Source organism: Corvus brachyrhynchos, unplaced genomic scaffold (genome assembly GCF_000691975.1).
Source record: "Corvus brachyrhynchos isolate BGI_N302 unplaced genomic scaffold, ASM69197v1 scaffold266, whole genome shotgun sequence".
In the NCBI taxonomy this organism is placed as follows: domain Eukaryota; kingdom Metazoa; phylum Chordata; class Aves; order Passeriformes; family Corvidae; genus Corvus; species Corvus brachyrhynchos.
Genome location: NW_008238633.1, coordinates 237,604 through 252,324, shown reverse-complemented (window position 1 = coordinate 252,324; position 14,721 = coordinate 237,604). Strand labels below are relative to the sequence as shown.

The window sequence follows — 14,721 nt, the reverse complement described above, 5'->3', positions numbered from 1 at the left end:
CTCCCTCAAGGGGACAGAGGGCAAGGCAGGAATGTAGCCAGGTGTCCCACCCCATCCAAGAAGGTCCCTTTGCTCACAGCTGTGCTCCTAAGTGAGGCTGGGCAGACATCATTTTTCAGAGCAACATGAATTTCTAATTTGGGCCTTCCCCACAACCCCTTACACAGGATACTGGAAAATTTCCACTATATAGCCACTAAACCAAAGAGAAAAAAAACCTTATTTTATTTTACTGCAGAGGTCAAACCCATGGGCTAATCTCACCAACCTTGCATATGACTTCTTGGACTGACTGAAAATGCTGAGCTGCCTCTTCTAATAGCATCCTGGCTCTGGGATTTTCTACAAAACCTTTCCACTTGGAATTCTTTGTTTTTGGATTGCCCTTACTTGCTTTTTGCCAGCAAAGGTAAAGCATCTTGTAGCCAGAAAGGGCTCTGGTACAAAAATTTCAGCTACTAAAAATACGTTCTGTGGGAGAACATACCAGCCTGCTTCTGTGCAGAAGGATTTTTTCTTTTTGGTAATATGCTCCAGCTGTGTGAATAGCTGAAAGGAGGACTTTAAGCCTACTGAGACATGGGCTTTTCCATCTGACTCGCTCCCGCAGTCAGATCAGCTACTTCATAGAGAATGTTTTATAACTTGGCCTGGAGCTGTGAAAAATAATTCACCTCTAAACAGCCCAAATTTGGAATGCCCAGCTTCTTCCAAATGCTTCCACACTAGACGAAAAACCACACCAAATTTATTTGATTCTCTTTAGATTGTATTTTTGAGCTGGACTATTTTTTTCTGGTTGTCATCTCAGCTGACAGAGAATGAAAAGGAGTTTGTGTACAGCTACATTCAGTTCTCCTCAGTGTGGAAAATGCTGGATCATCAATTCTCCCTCATGAAAAATTAGCACATCCCTTGAGTCAAGGGAATATCTATTCCAGGACAGGTTACAGGAATTTTACACTGAAAAGCAAAGCAACAGAGCCAAGGTGTGGCTATTTCTGACCATCACTAGGAAGCTGATGCAAAGTGAAATGAGCTCTCTCAGCGTTTTCTTTATGCTGGCTATCTGTGCTTCTCCTGGGTCACTATCTTCTACACATGCTGATATATAAATAGGTTCCAAACGAGGAGTGCCTGGTTCTTTAATGTCTCCTCATGCCAGAAGGGTTTGCTCTTTGCTCTCACAACGTTACAGTGGTTGTGTGTATTTCACCAGACCAAAAGTGGTTCCAGTTGGATTCAGGCTCCTATTTCTGCTACAGAACACTTGCATTTCCTTGTGTTTTTTATGGAACTGATGGCTTTCACTTAAAGAACAAGTGAAAATGCTACAAACTACTTAAACAAGCACAAGATAGCCCCCTCCCTGCATGGATGTTTAAAATTTAATTGACATACATTACAGCAGGACAGGATAATTCTTTACAGATTTAAAAACTGGCAATGATGTTTATCAAAACAATTGCCTATTTGAATTTCCTCACCTTGTATTTTAAACCCATTTTCCTAGAGCAGCAGTTCTGCTGAGGCTGTTGCACTAGTTTACTGTGAAGCTTTGCCTACTTGCTGAAAACTGAAGGCAGATTTTAAGCTCTGTTAGTTTGGGAGAGGTTTAGGTCGGATATTGGGACAAAATTCCCCACAGAAAGAGTTGTCAAGCCTTGGAACACCTTCACCTGGGGAGCAGCTACAGCCGACCCTGAGCAGTGGGTGCGAGTAGCCCCTGCCAGTGTTAAGCTGACCCCACTCTTCTTTTGGACACCCATTTCTTTAATATAACGCTCAGCGACCTTCACCTCCAGCTCTCAAACGTTACCAGCGGCTGGGCCATGCGAAGGACAGTCCTCCTTCTGAGGAAGGACAGCTGCCATTAAGCTTCTCTTTACTGATATTTTACCCTGTGCCTGTCACGGGGCAGAGGACAACCTGCCTGCTTGGGCAGCTGCCAGATCCAAGCTCTCCCACATGGCTGCTTGCTTGGATGGCAGAGGACTGTTTGTCTCGGGTGGTGGGTGCCCATGCAAGTATTCCAGAGAATTACTGCACGGTCAGGTATTATTCTTCATCAGAAAATAATTGACTCAAAAATAACATATCCTGGTACATCCTGCAGTCAGGCTGTGAGAGCCATTCCCAACATGCTGACAAGTCCTCTGCCCAGCAATCCTGCTGGGGACTGTTTTGGAGGCTCATGGACATTGTTCTCCTCTAACTACACGGCCCAGGGCTGCAGCTAATCTCCCTTCCCTAGATACAGACCCATTTTCCCAGTTAATCTGGCTCAAACCTCTGCACCACAGAGCAAGCTGCTATCTCTGCTGCTCTGGACTTCTGAGAAGCAATGTTGGGGAAACACCTCCCTCCCAGCAGCACCATGATCTGTAACTTTTTTTCCCCTCTCAACATTATTTAGCATTTTCAATAATGTAAGAGAGCAGATATGCTGTAAATACATGCAGCTCATGCGTATAAGACCTTCTGCTAAAAACTGGTATGTTCATCCTCATTATGATTCCTTACATCCAAATGAAAAGAGGTGGCATCAGCAGTCACTGCACTCTGTAGTTAATGATCCCGGGTATTTGTACACATATTTCTTACCATTTTAAAGCAATTTGTTCAAGCAGCAAAGCATTCAGAATGAGGCTCATTATAATTAAAGTAGTTGCCACTAAAATTCAGTGTTTCCCTGCAAAACTATATAATCATGGTGTTTGTTCTGTGCTTCAAACATGAGGGGAAAAAGTTCTAATTTTGTGGCAGACAGGTCCACAACAGCACGGTGGAGCCCCTACTGTCACACAGCTGGGCTTCTCTGTTATTTATAACTTCCACACATCAGCATTCTGCACCTGCATCATGTCACCTCGTTGCAGCCAAAATTATCTTGTCAGCATACTAAGGCACTGCTTTAACCAGCTAGAGTTTTTTAATCCTAAATTTGTCTGTAAACCTTAACAAATACCTTACCTGCCTGAAAGGAGTTTTTATTTTACATTGCCTTGCCTGAAAGAATTGGCTTTTTATTTTATCTCTTCTTACAGTATTTTGATCCCAAAGTACTGAATCAAAATGTTAACCTCTAAATCTATTCAAATATGTCTGAAAAGTAGCATGACCTACATGCTTTTCTAGTAAAAAATAAATTAAGATATACGGAAGAGAGTCTTCTTCAAGGGTGCATAAGATTGTTTTCTGCTGGTAAGCACTAGAAATCACTGGTACTGCTATACAGAAAGGCTGTACAGGTGAGCAGTAAATTAAAAGCAAAAAAGGACGGTGCAGTATATTATTGTATATGACAACGAAGCAGAACCCAGAGGGGGTAAAAGACACAACGATGTGTGTTTATACAAATGGTATTAGCAAAACAGTGATTAGATTTTACACATATTCATTTTTCTGTTTTTCTTCTGTTGGCACCATCACGGTCAGTGTAACACACCTAGACACACTCAGAGATGATTTTGAACAAGCACAAAGAACTCCTGTGCTCACCATCCATGCACCCACAGTATGTGATGCACTTTATTCCAGTGAGGACGTGTCTTTGGCCTACCCCAGAGTCAGGGTTCCCACACTGGAATTCTTGCTGCCTTGGGGATGAGGATCCTGTTGTTCTTGTGCTGCACCCCCTCGTAACCAAGCAGTTCTCAGGGGAGCTTTCCTGCTCACTGTGGGATGAATGGCGATGCTTGATGTTCACCTCGAGCCCTCCTGCAGCCCCAGGTGTCCCAGGCTGCCTCCACTCCCCCAAGGCTCCTAAGGGAAGGCAAGTTGCACCTTGATCCCACTGACCAATACAGAGCAGGGACTTCTCTGCTGCAGTTTAGCATCAGTTTAACAAATCCAACTAAAACCTTCTCTCTAGCTAATCTGGTGCAACCTCCCCTTTAGACCAGGCTCAACCAGACACTCCTGGGGAAGGAAGCAGCTGCAGCCGTAAGAGGGGAGGTCACACTCAATCCTCTGCTGTCACCTTTTGACAACATTAATTCCCCACAAGACAGCCAAGTTCAAGGACAAGCCCTGACAACCCATGGGCATCAGGTCCTCTTCAGGGGCCTCTCTTTAAAATACATTTTCAAGAATCCTGTTCTAAAATTTGTTCCACAAATTCATTCAAACCTACTATATTTTAACAGCCTTACCTGTAGAAGCCTTGGTTATCATATGCCATGTGAGTCACATCATCAAATACAGATGTATTCCTGAGTTTCTTATTGTTGTTGTTATTGTTTCTTCCCTTAAAACCAAAGTAAGCAGCTTGCATGTGCTCCAGCTCTTCAGTTCTTAGGTGGTACCACAGCTGCATATCTCTGTGAATATACCAAGCAGTAGAATACAGTATTGTGATATACGGCTGCACAGCTGAGCTGTTATCTGACCACAGACCTGACTCTCTAGAGTTTAAATCTAATTCCAGGTTTACTGAAGAAAGCACTTAAACACATGCTGAACTTCATGTGTAAGCCAAACTTGTAGAGATTTAAATAACACTTTAAGATAGGGAGTTCTTCAATAGCATAAATATTCTGTAAAATAGTGCTATTTTAAGTACTGTCCATCACTCTTCAAAAACAAGCAAACAAACAAAAAAATGAGAGCAATTTTCTTATGAGCACCAGTGGATAGTTCAAAGGAACAAACCTCCAAGGATTATGTCTGTTTGATTCAGTGTTTTTTCAGACTACAGGTAATAAGAAAAGTCAGATAAGGTGGAATGCGTCCGTGTTCTCATGGACCTTCATCAGTGACATCAGGCCACATTCTGTTGTGTGTGAAAAGACTACAGACCATCTCCATTTTATGGAATAAATTATTTCAGGAAATAAATAATTTTCTGTGACTTTTTGCAGCACTGCTATTCCTAAGGTTTCCAAAATCACCAGGCAGGTTGAAAAGATACTGACATAAAAATGGAGGAGACAGATAATGTTGCCTTTGCTAAGTTTAGGGCATATTCCCTCACTGTCAGAATTCTCTTTTGGAAAGGCTAAGGGCTGTTTTCATGCTGCTCTCTGCAACTCTGAGGCAAGAAAAAATCCACAATTTAGTTTCTTGTTCTTAAAAGAAGTCTCAGATTCACAGAATCACAGACATTCTCATTGGCTGATGGGACAAGATTAAATTGTGAGAGCTGGCGACACTGATTTGGGTGCCATTTCTGTCTTCTTGGGAGGCAATCTTGCTCTTTCCAAAGAAAACAGCAGCCATGCTCCCTCAGTGGGACAAAATCTGTGAGGAGGCGGAATGGTGGGAGGACTTTCAGCAGTCTTCGTCCTTTCTCTCTTCAAAACACATGTGGATGTGGCATTTGGGGACACAGTTTAGTCGTGAACACGGTGGTGGTGATGAGAGTTTGACTTAAGGGTCTTCTCCAATCCTAATGATTCAGTGATTCTATTAAACACAAGATATCATGTCAAAGATCATTAGACACCTTGAAAGGCAGGTTTGTAGGCAGAGGTGATCTCTAAGGTGACCAACTAAAAGAGCCAAAAGAAGGAGACAAGACAGACTTCAGAGCTACAGGCAAGGTGGGGACATCCTCTCTGCTCCATAGGTAAAGATCACCTTGTCTTTCAGATATTGTCTAAGAGACACTTATTTCACTATTCTCCCCCCAAGAATTCTCATTTTGTATTAAGTTATCAAGCCTGCAGCTTTTTGTCAGATTAATGCTTTGTGCATCCAGAAGTCGATCCACTTTTCCACCTCCATCACCAGCAGAGATGCTGCCACTGCGCCTGACAAGTTTCACACAGGGTTATGCTACTTTTTCTCTCATGACATGGACAGTTCGTACATTACTTCAATTCCTTCTGACAGAAGGGATAAGACAGACAATGTCTGCAGTGCCCCCAGGTTTCTCCTAGGAGCTGGGCTCTGTTGCCAATGGGATGGAGCAGCTCCTTCAGGAGACAGGGGAAGGAGCACAGGGGCAGCTGGGAACCGAGAAGCTCTCAGCAAAAGGAATAATTTTACAGCCTGATGACAGAATCAGGTCATAATGTCCAGTGTGAAGGGCTTTTATTTTGTAAGAGAAAAATATCAAGTCATCACAATAATGGGAATGGCTAATTCTTACAAAACTTCATTTAAAATAAATGAAAAACAAGGACTTTGATATGAATACTCTTATCAAAAAGAAGAGTGGCAATTCCAAAAATGTCAATCAACCTTTCATTTCAAAGCAACTTATTTCATGCTACCAGTAAAAACCTAACATTATGATTGACACTAAGGACTTCCATTTTTTGACTCAAAAAAATTTCTTTCAAGGGAAGCAGAAAATCTGTTTGGCTGCACTCAGATTTCAAATGACAGAAGTTCCCCCTTCAGCTGGTTCCCATGCAGCTTCAGATAAAGCACAGCTCAGCACAGAAACCTTCACTGCTGTCACCGCAGCCTCCCTCCACTCCACCCGAGGGACTGGTGGGAATAACTAGCAAGAAAAGTGAGAGGGAAACAAAGTTCCCATGGAAAGCCTTCTGCAGCAGTGACTGTGGGTGGAGGCTCTCAAGAGCAACAGTAGCTCGGCTCCAGCCCACAGCCAAATGGGCTCCTGCTGACACTATCCATATTGAGTTTTAATAATGGACTGGATTGAAAATTTGACTTCTTCTTATTCCTGTTTCTCATCCACTGATTTGTGCTCCAAGCCAGAAGACAAAATCCTCCGTCCTTCCAGCCCCACGCTGTGACAGCTTTGAGGATGCTCTGCAGATGGTGAGGGCCTTGGATGGCTCTGACACAGGGAAATTCAATTTCCCAGCAGTGTTCAAAGAAAGAAAGGAAAAAATGAAAGAAATAGAGTAGAAGGGGAAACACTGCCAATCTTCAATAACTTGAGGAGAGAAATAGTGTGCATGAAAATAAGACTTGTGTGTTCAGCTTCTGCATAATCCTGGGTAAATCCAGATCTGCCCAGGCCTGTTGAGGTTATCAGATATTAACAGACATCAGGTACTTAAATACTCTGGAATTCCAAGTCTTTCTATGCCTAAAGCCTGACCTACAAATTAAGGATTTTAAGTAATTCACATCATTGCAGTGCTGCAAGCAGCAAATCCTTTGAAGCTCTCTGCTATCATAGCAATGTATATATGATGTACACTCTTACACTGTTATTAAAACTGTCTTCTTGACATACCTTTGAGTTCTCCTCCTCTCACTTTTCTTCACACACTTGATCAGACAGCAAGTTAGGAAAGCCATGGACATCAGCAGAATGACAGCACAGCTCACAATGGAGGCAATCACTGCGACCTTAAAGCCAAAAGTCTCATATTTTGATACGGCTGCAGCAAAGCAAACACAGAATACACGTTTCTAAGATCAGTCCACAAATTTATCTTTTACATTTTTGTTAAACCATGCTGAAACCTACCTGCTTCACACTTCTGCTCAGTGAGGACTTTCACATTCATATGTGTCAAGATACCAGAGTATCTTGGCTTCAACTTTGAGCTATGCAAGCCTCAAACTGGACTATTTAAAAGTCTCCTGTTTATAAGTTACTAATGAACTGCTCACAAGTATTTCACCACTGCAACTAATTAAACACAGTGCTCTTAGCACTGCAGTAGCTAAAAAGCACAACTCTGTTGGCAGATCAAATGCAGATGAGCTGCAGAGTCTTTATTAACAAAGACTGAAGCTACAAAAACAAATACTAACAGGGGTAAATGAGCTTAAAGAAGCCATTTAGAGCAAGGACAGTTCCATGTAATCAGGTCTTCCTCTGTTTGGGGAAGGATGCGGGGTGGAAGAAGTGACCTGCAGGGCTGAGTGTTCACAGGGATCTGATGGTGGAAAGTGAGTTACCCAGACAAAAAGAGGAGTGGGAATGCGGTGTGGCACAGCTAACGTAGATCCCTGCCAACTCACTTGGAGCAGTAAGCATGTCTTCCTTCAAAACTCATCTAGTTTTCCCAATGTCACAATGACCAGAATCACAAATGGTTCAGCTGAGCTCCACACAAAGCATTATATTTTTGCACCCTCTGGGGAAAGGATTTCTCTCATTTTTCTTTTATGGGATCTCCAAACAAGAGGTAAGAATAGCTGAGTGTATGAGAGAGCACTAAGTGTCTGTAAGAGCAATGTATCCACTGGGGATTTGAAATGACATGACGTCTGAGGCGCAAACTGAGATGCTCAAAGCTCAGAGGTACCAAGTTTGCTTGGGTCTTCTAGTCAAACTAGTAACAACCTTATAATAAATAAGCAGGAACACAGCATGAAAGGTAGTTAATGCTGTTGCCATTCAAACACTATTTCTCTATATGGTAACTTTCCCATGCAGCTGCCCACAGGCAACAACCAAGAATTGTTCAAAAAATATCACTGTGTTTCTTTTACAGCAAAAACATTGTCAGAAAAGACTGCCAGGATATGAGAGGTTTGCAAATATGCTTGCACATCAGTTGGTCATTCCCATTGTCTTGGGGGTGATTTATGATGCTAGCCTATTCCCTGATCGTCTGCTTTATGCCCCCAAATGGTTGCTGTATCTTTAAGGTGGGTGCGGGGGAAGGGGGAGCCTTGGGGCTCTTTGCTGGGCATTTCCAAAGCTCTCTGCCCAGGTGTCCGGTGTGCAGTGCAGTTGGGTTTTTGCTTGGCTAGCTTGGAGTTCTTTTGTTAGCCCAGGCAGAATTTTTTTTTTTTCCTTTCCCTGGCCTTGGAGAGGCTGCAGCAGCAATCCTTCAGCGGCTTTTCGAGGTGACCTGGACGGTTTGGGTTTGGTCCGAGATCAGCGAAAACAACTGGCAGGAGAAGAATCGGTCGGGACTGCCGGGGAAGGCGGGCGCTCTGTTTCAGCCCCACGTCTCGGAAAAAGCCGAGCCGGCGAGAGGAAGCCCACCTCCTTCATGTGCTGTGGACAGGGGACCAACAACAGAGATTCACCAGGTTCCCATCTACTTGCCCGAGCTGCTGCGTGAACCTTGTGGGTTTTTTCCCTGAGACAGGAGCTGGTGCCATCTTTCTCCCCACCACAGTTGGCCCTTGTGGTTTTTTTCCTTTCCCTGGCATTTTGAGTTTTTGTTCCGGTGTGGGGGAAAGGGGGAGTGGGTGGGTGTTTAAGGTCTGACAGTTCAATATCTAACATTTATTTACCTTTTTTCCTGTGCTGTGTGGGCACTCTGTTTGTCAATAAACGGTTGGGGTTTTTTTCACTTTCATCCACTAGTATTCATTTCTTATTGGTGGAAAGGGATTGCTGGAACCCCTTTTTTTAGAGGAAATACTCATTCCAGAGTGTTTTTCTCCTAAACTTGTCTCGAAACCGAGACACCCATACATTCTCTAAAGCAGCATACAGCTTTTAGCTAGAGCCACAGTTATTCCAGGTGCCACGCTACCAGTGATGTGAGATCAGGGATGAATCCAACAGTCTTTTCTGTGTTATGATAATGACATGTCAGAACACTTATGGAGTGGAACTACCATCAGTGGGGCAACTTTGAAGAAAATTGAATTTGTCTTTTTGTTTGCATAAGTATCTAGAATGAATCCTAACACTGCAGAGATACACAGGGCAAAACGAACACACCAATCCCAAAGGGAGGGAGAACAGTTTGGGAAGAACCTTACGCTTGCAGAAGGGCACTCCGGCTGTCCACTGCGTGCTGTTCCCTTTCCAAATGCAGGTGACGATTCCCGGTCCTTCCAGCTGGTGCTCAGTGGAGCACTGGAATGCGACCACTGTCCCCACGTCTGTGCCGTTGCCATGAAGGACCTGGAGGGAGCCGAGCTGGGGTGGGAGGAGGCGGCTGCACTGCCCTGCAGAGCAAGGACACAGGCACACAATGCAGCACCACAGCCAAGAGTGACGGGCCACTGAGCTTCTATTGACACCAGACTATAAATCAGTTCCCGTTAATGGTGAAAACAAGTACCGATGCTGGCTGCTCTGCCAAGCACCAGCCCATGGCCAACCTCCCTCCATCAGTGCAGCACTCCTACAGCAACACTATCTGCTCAGACTGGTACATGCTGAACACTGAAGCACTAAAACCACTGTCATTTCTGAGTGGCATGGTCCCCTACGGATCCCCGTCTTGTTGGATTCTGTTTAATTTAGTACTCAGGCTGGCATCTTCCATGCTGGGAGTATTCATTATGCATCTTCCCCCACGCAAATTTCCAAGATCTAGTGGACTGATCATGCAGTTCAGCCTACTTGGTAGCATCTTGGCATGGTCCAACCAAAAGTTTCTGTCTTTACAGGCACTGCGCCTCTGTTTGGCTTGGCTGAAAGGGGCCAAGTGGGTCAAAACCACAGGGAGGGGCATAGAAAGACATACACATACAACTTAACTCCCCTTTCAAATGACAAACTCTGCTTTACAGTAAATAATTGATTTTTAATACATTTTTGTTCATTCAGCGTTTCTTTGTTGTTTATACAGCTGCTCTTTGAGCCATGGAGCTGTTCTCCCCTTGGCCACCTAATGTCAGCCACTAACTTCATACACTAAGTTTTATTGTCACAACATTTGTTGTTCACAGTCATTTTAACCAAAACTTTCCATGTCAGGCCATTAAGACAACATATAACATCCAGATAACTTCAGAGGTAACAAATACTTTTTCTGGGTCTGTACATGCACATTGACAGAATGTGGAAACTCAGTGTTTTAACACTTACAAAATACCAGCACTGCTTCTGCATCAGCACCCAAGTTCCCTATTTTTCACTGGATTTCCAAATGACTTGAGAAAACTCAGAGGCACAGTGCAGCAAGCACTATGATGACACACACAAAAATGTTAAAAGGGGGAAAATATATTTTCCACATCTACAGGCAAAAAGAAACTACAGCCTCCATGAGAACATCCTGACAGAACCACATGTGGTTAGCAAATCTGTTTTACTTTTAATGCTAAAACTCCTCCCATGTCATTAATTGTTGTTAAGCTCCTAGCTCATACCACAGCAGGCAGGTGTCCCACCTGTCTATCTCCAATTCATGCTCTTAAACCCCCTGTCCCTGGAAAACAAACCCAAAGGAATCTCAGCAAAAGACCAAACAGAAGTCCCAGTGACAATTACTGGGCTAATCTACTGAGTAAATATGTACCAAGCACTAGCTTTTACTACCACAGCTCTTTAATTCCATGCAGATTATTTGTTTGTTTTTCCACTTCTTTCAGTCACTTATTAAGGTAGCAATTGGCCTCAGTGAGAGCAAATATTTTCTATAGGACTTGTTTCTCTTCATCTATTGTCCTTCCCACCACTGTTAGCTACCTGTAATGTTTTTCTAGTTAGCCATGGCATTCAATTTTCTGGTGGGTTAATTTTACCCTTACATCTCCAAAGAATCATGTTTAAGTAAGCCTCCGTCCTTATACTTACATAAGCAGATGTTCCATATAGATTTCTTTTTGAATAGTCTTCAGGCATGTTTATCAGACTAAATCTACTACAATCAAGAATTTCATTATTTTTTTATTAATATAATTTTTTTGTTTGTTTGTTTTCAACTGAGACTGGTGTCCGAGGCTGCACTGCTGCCTGGTAGAACACTAACATTCGTGCTGACCAGATTTACATTTTGATTTTTATTTCCTTTATAAACATCTAGAAAATGTCATGTTCAGGTCTTGGTTTGCATAACTGTTGGCACCCAGAAATGTAAAAGTGAAAAACTGTAATATTGAATAAATGCCCTAATTAGAGAGCTGGAGGCTCTCTGCTCTAGAGACAGGGTGGAAGCACTGGCGTTGTTCAGCCTGGAGAAGAGAAGGCTCTGGGGAGACCTTAGAGCATCTTCCAGTGTCTAGAGGGGCTACAGGAGAGCTGGAGAGGGACTTTGGACAAGGGCCTGCAGGGACAGGACAAGAGGGAATGGCTGAAGAAGTGTAGATTTAGATGGGATGTTGGGAAGAAATTCTAGGCTGGCAGGGTGGGGAGGCCCTGGCACAGGGTGCCCAGAGAAGCTGTGGCTGCCCCTGGATCCCTGGAAGTGTCCCAGGCCAGGCTGGACGGCGCTTGGAGCACCCTGGCACAGTGGAAGGTGTCCCTGCCCATGGCAAAGGGTGGAACTGGATGATCTTTAAGGTTCCTTCCAACCCAAAACCTCCTGTGATTCTGCAGTTCCATGATTCAAGTTCCTGCAGCTATTTCCGCAGCTTTTTGTAAAGCAAGAGCTGATTTATACAAACACAATTCTCAGCTTGGCCTCACACTGAGAGGATATCCAGTGTTCAAAAATCTCTGAATCTGATGCTGCTGTGTGGCAGCACAGAACGGCACTGGCTACAACAAACAGGTTATTGCATATGACAAATAACTGTCCTCAAAGTAAAGACAGACACTAAAGTGCAGCGTCCTCCATAAAGTCTTAACTCACCCCAACCTCTGGGTTCAGAAATAGACACATACATAATTTCCAGGCAGTGAAAAATAGAGAGTAATGCAAGAATTAAAATAATCCAAAATATCTCTTCTCACGTATGGCCAGGATTATCTATATTGCAAAATCGATTTGTCAAAAGCAGGAACCATATGGTCTCGCTGTCAGCAAGCTGTGGGTTTATGTTTTGCTGATAAGAAAAAAGAAATGAGAGAGCAACCTACGCACGCCTGCCTGGTAAACATTTCCTGTGCTCCTTCCACAGCAAAACAGTGACTAAAAATCAAATACATTGTGCAAATATCTACCAAAATGATCTAAACTACAGAAGTAATTACCTGGAAGCATGTTAGCAAGGCTGCCACTTGTTGTCTATGCAGAAAGAGAGTGATCCACGCCTTCACCTCATTATTCCCAGACACACGTCAGTCACCCCTTTGCATTGCTTACTGCTGGCTATTTAATATCACTAAAACATGCTGGAATAACTAGATGCCAGAAAGCCAGAGAACACTAGGTTCTATCAACCCTGTAGAAAATAAACACACCGATATTATTCCTGCAAATCTCTTTTCCTACAGAAGCACCCCTCGGAAATTGGTGTCCCTGAAATCACAGGCATGCTGTTGAGCATCCACAGCAATCTCACAGAAGAGCTCTGGAAAGAGCTCACTGTGTTAAAAAGCAAAAGAAAAGCAGCTAGAGGTGAAACATGAAATAAAGCAGATGTAGCAAAGCATCTTGTATAGAGTGAAACTGTCTGGCCCTGGCACTGGTCTCCTCACCACCATGCCTTTGCTCCCTCGCAGAGCTGGCCACGAGTCCTGCCAGGGCTGGGCTTTTAAACCAACAAATGGCTACCAGGATCTGATCCTCCCACGAGAAAATCCAGATGCTGACATGGCTTTTTAAGAAATTAGTGTTAAACATGACACCAGATCAAAAGCAAAAGAGCAGGGTGAGATCCAGGCTCTTGAAGCTGCAAAGATTGACCAAGGTGCCCAGCTGTGCTGCAGTTCCCGGGAAGCTGCTGTGGAGATGCTGGAAAGTGATACACTAGCTGGAAAGCCAGCCACTGGAGAAGCCAAAAGAAACCCCACATGTATTTCCGCAGGGAAAGCACACGTCTGCTAGGAGTCATGGATAGAGGAAGGATGAAGAATGCCTCACCAGACATCTGGACAGGACAGAGGTTGTGTGCTGTCCCATGGGAAGCCTCCTGCAGCATCTCTGGAGGAAGGGCAGCATCCCTGTGTGTCCACTGCCCACCCTCAACACATTCCCACTCTCCTCCACTGCTCTGGGTGCTGCAGGACACGGAGCTCAGCCTGGCTGTGTATTTGCCTTGCCTGGCTCTGGGTTATCTGCCTGCAACAACTCTGTGATCGGGTTTGTGCACACTGACGTGCACATGCTGCGGTACTGAACGTGGCCGATAAGAGCAGATGTGCCCGGACGATGTGGCCGGTGGCCTCTTGCTTATGCACGACACTTGCCAGGCTGGGCACAACCTCTGCAGATGGCAGAAATCCCCACTGGTGGGGGCACATTGCACTGACCTACCTTGACCAAAAAAATTCTCAAGCAGGAAGGGTCCAAAGCTGGACCAAAACCACTTCAGTCATTAAAAAATCCACTCCCAACATGAAATTTTAGGTGGACCAGACCTGTCTGCTATTTGATGGTTATATATTCATTTTTTGCCAAAAAGCTTAAAACATAGGAATTGCATTTCCACAAAAAATTGATTTGTAAAGAATATAGAAACTTTTCAACCTTTTCTCTTTGAAACCACTTTCCTGTTTTAAAACAGATGATGGAATACAGGTTTGTTAGTTTTCATCGGGAATTTCCAACTACCCTATTAAGCAAAACCAGCCTGAATGCTGCAGACCTTACCTGCATTTCCTCCACCTGGCTGGCCCACTTTGGCTTCTCTAAGTCCTTCTTCCTTCCCAAGAGCAATATGAAGCTGCTCCTGTCCTTGGTTTGCTGTGTTAAGCTGTGAAATGCACACCACAGAGCTGTGACCTGTTATCCACTGTCTGCAAGAATTTCTGTGAATAATTGGTTTAAACACCAGTCTGAAAAAGTTAGCAATAGCATGCCTTTTATTATGGTGATAGAAGTCATTCATGGGCTGAGAAACCAACAACCAGCTTTAAAACCCTTTTCTGCGGTTTTATCGCTTTTAATTTTTCTTCTCTCCTTGTTAGTTCTTTTCCTGACAGGGTTTGGCTTTCCTATTCCTGGGCTTCCCAGAGGGACGTGCAGCCAGGAGCTTGGCCAGGGACACCAGAGCAACCTGCAAACTTCATGGTGTGAGAGCCACAGAGCATCCTGCCAGGAA

General features: G+C 43.9%; 1 protein-coding gene across 3 annotated transcripts in view; it reads right to left on the bottom strand.

Annotated features, from left to right (window-relative positions):
- The window catches only part of SUSD3 (sushi domain containing 3), a 17,929-nt gene extending 3,235 nt beyond the window's left edge, over positions 1-14,694 (bottom strand). Inside the window, exons 1-5 of one of the 3 annotated variants that reach the window (XM_017737362.1) lie at positions 14,271-14,694; positions 9,604-9,792; positions 7,160-7,307; positions 4,155-4,322; positions 7-3,765 (exon numbers count right to left, since the gene is read on the bottom strand). In XM_017737362.1, coding sequence (XP_017592851.1) covers positions 3,675-3,765; positions 4,155-4,322; positions 7,160-7,307; positions 9,604-9,792; positions 14,271-14,508 — 834 coding nt within the window. In that variant the 5' untranslated portion in view covers positions 14,509-14,694 and the 3' untranslated portion in view covers positions 7-3,674. Of the gene's footprint in view, positions 1-6; positions 3,766-4,154; positions 4,323-7,159; positions 7,308-9,603; positions 9,793-13,541; positions 13,737-14,270 lie in introns of those variants that run through there. The other 2 variants (XM_017737361.1, XM_017737364.1) reach the window with 2 other exon arrangements.
- Between the last annotated feature and the right edge of the window lie 27 nt (positions 14,695-14,721).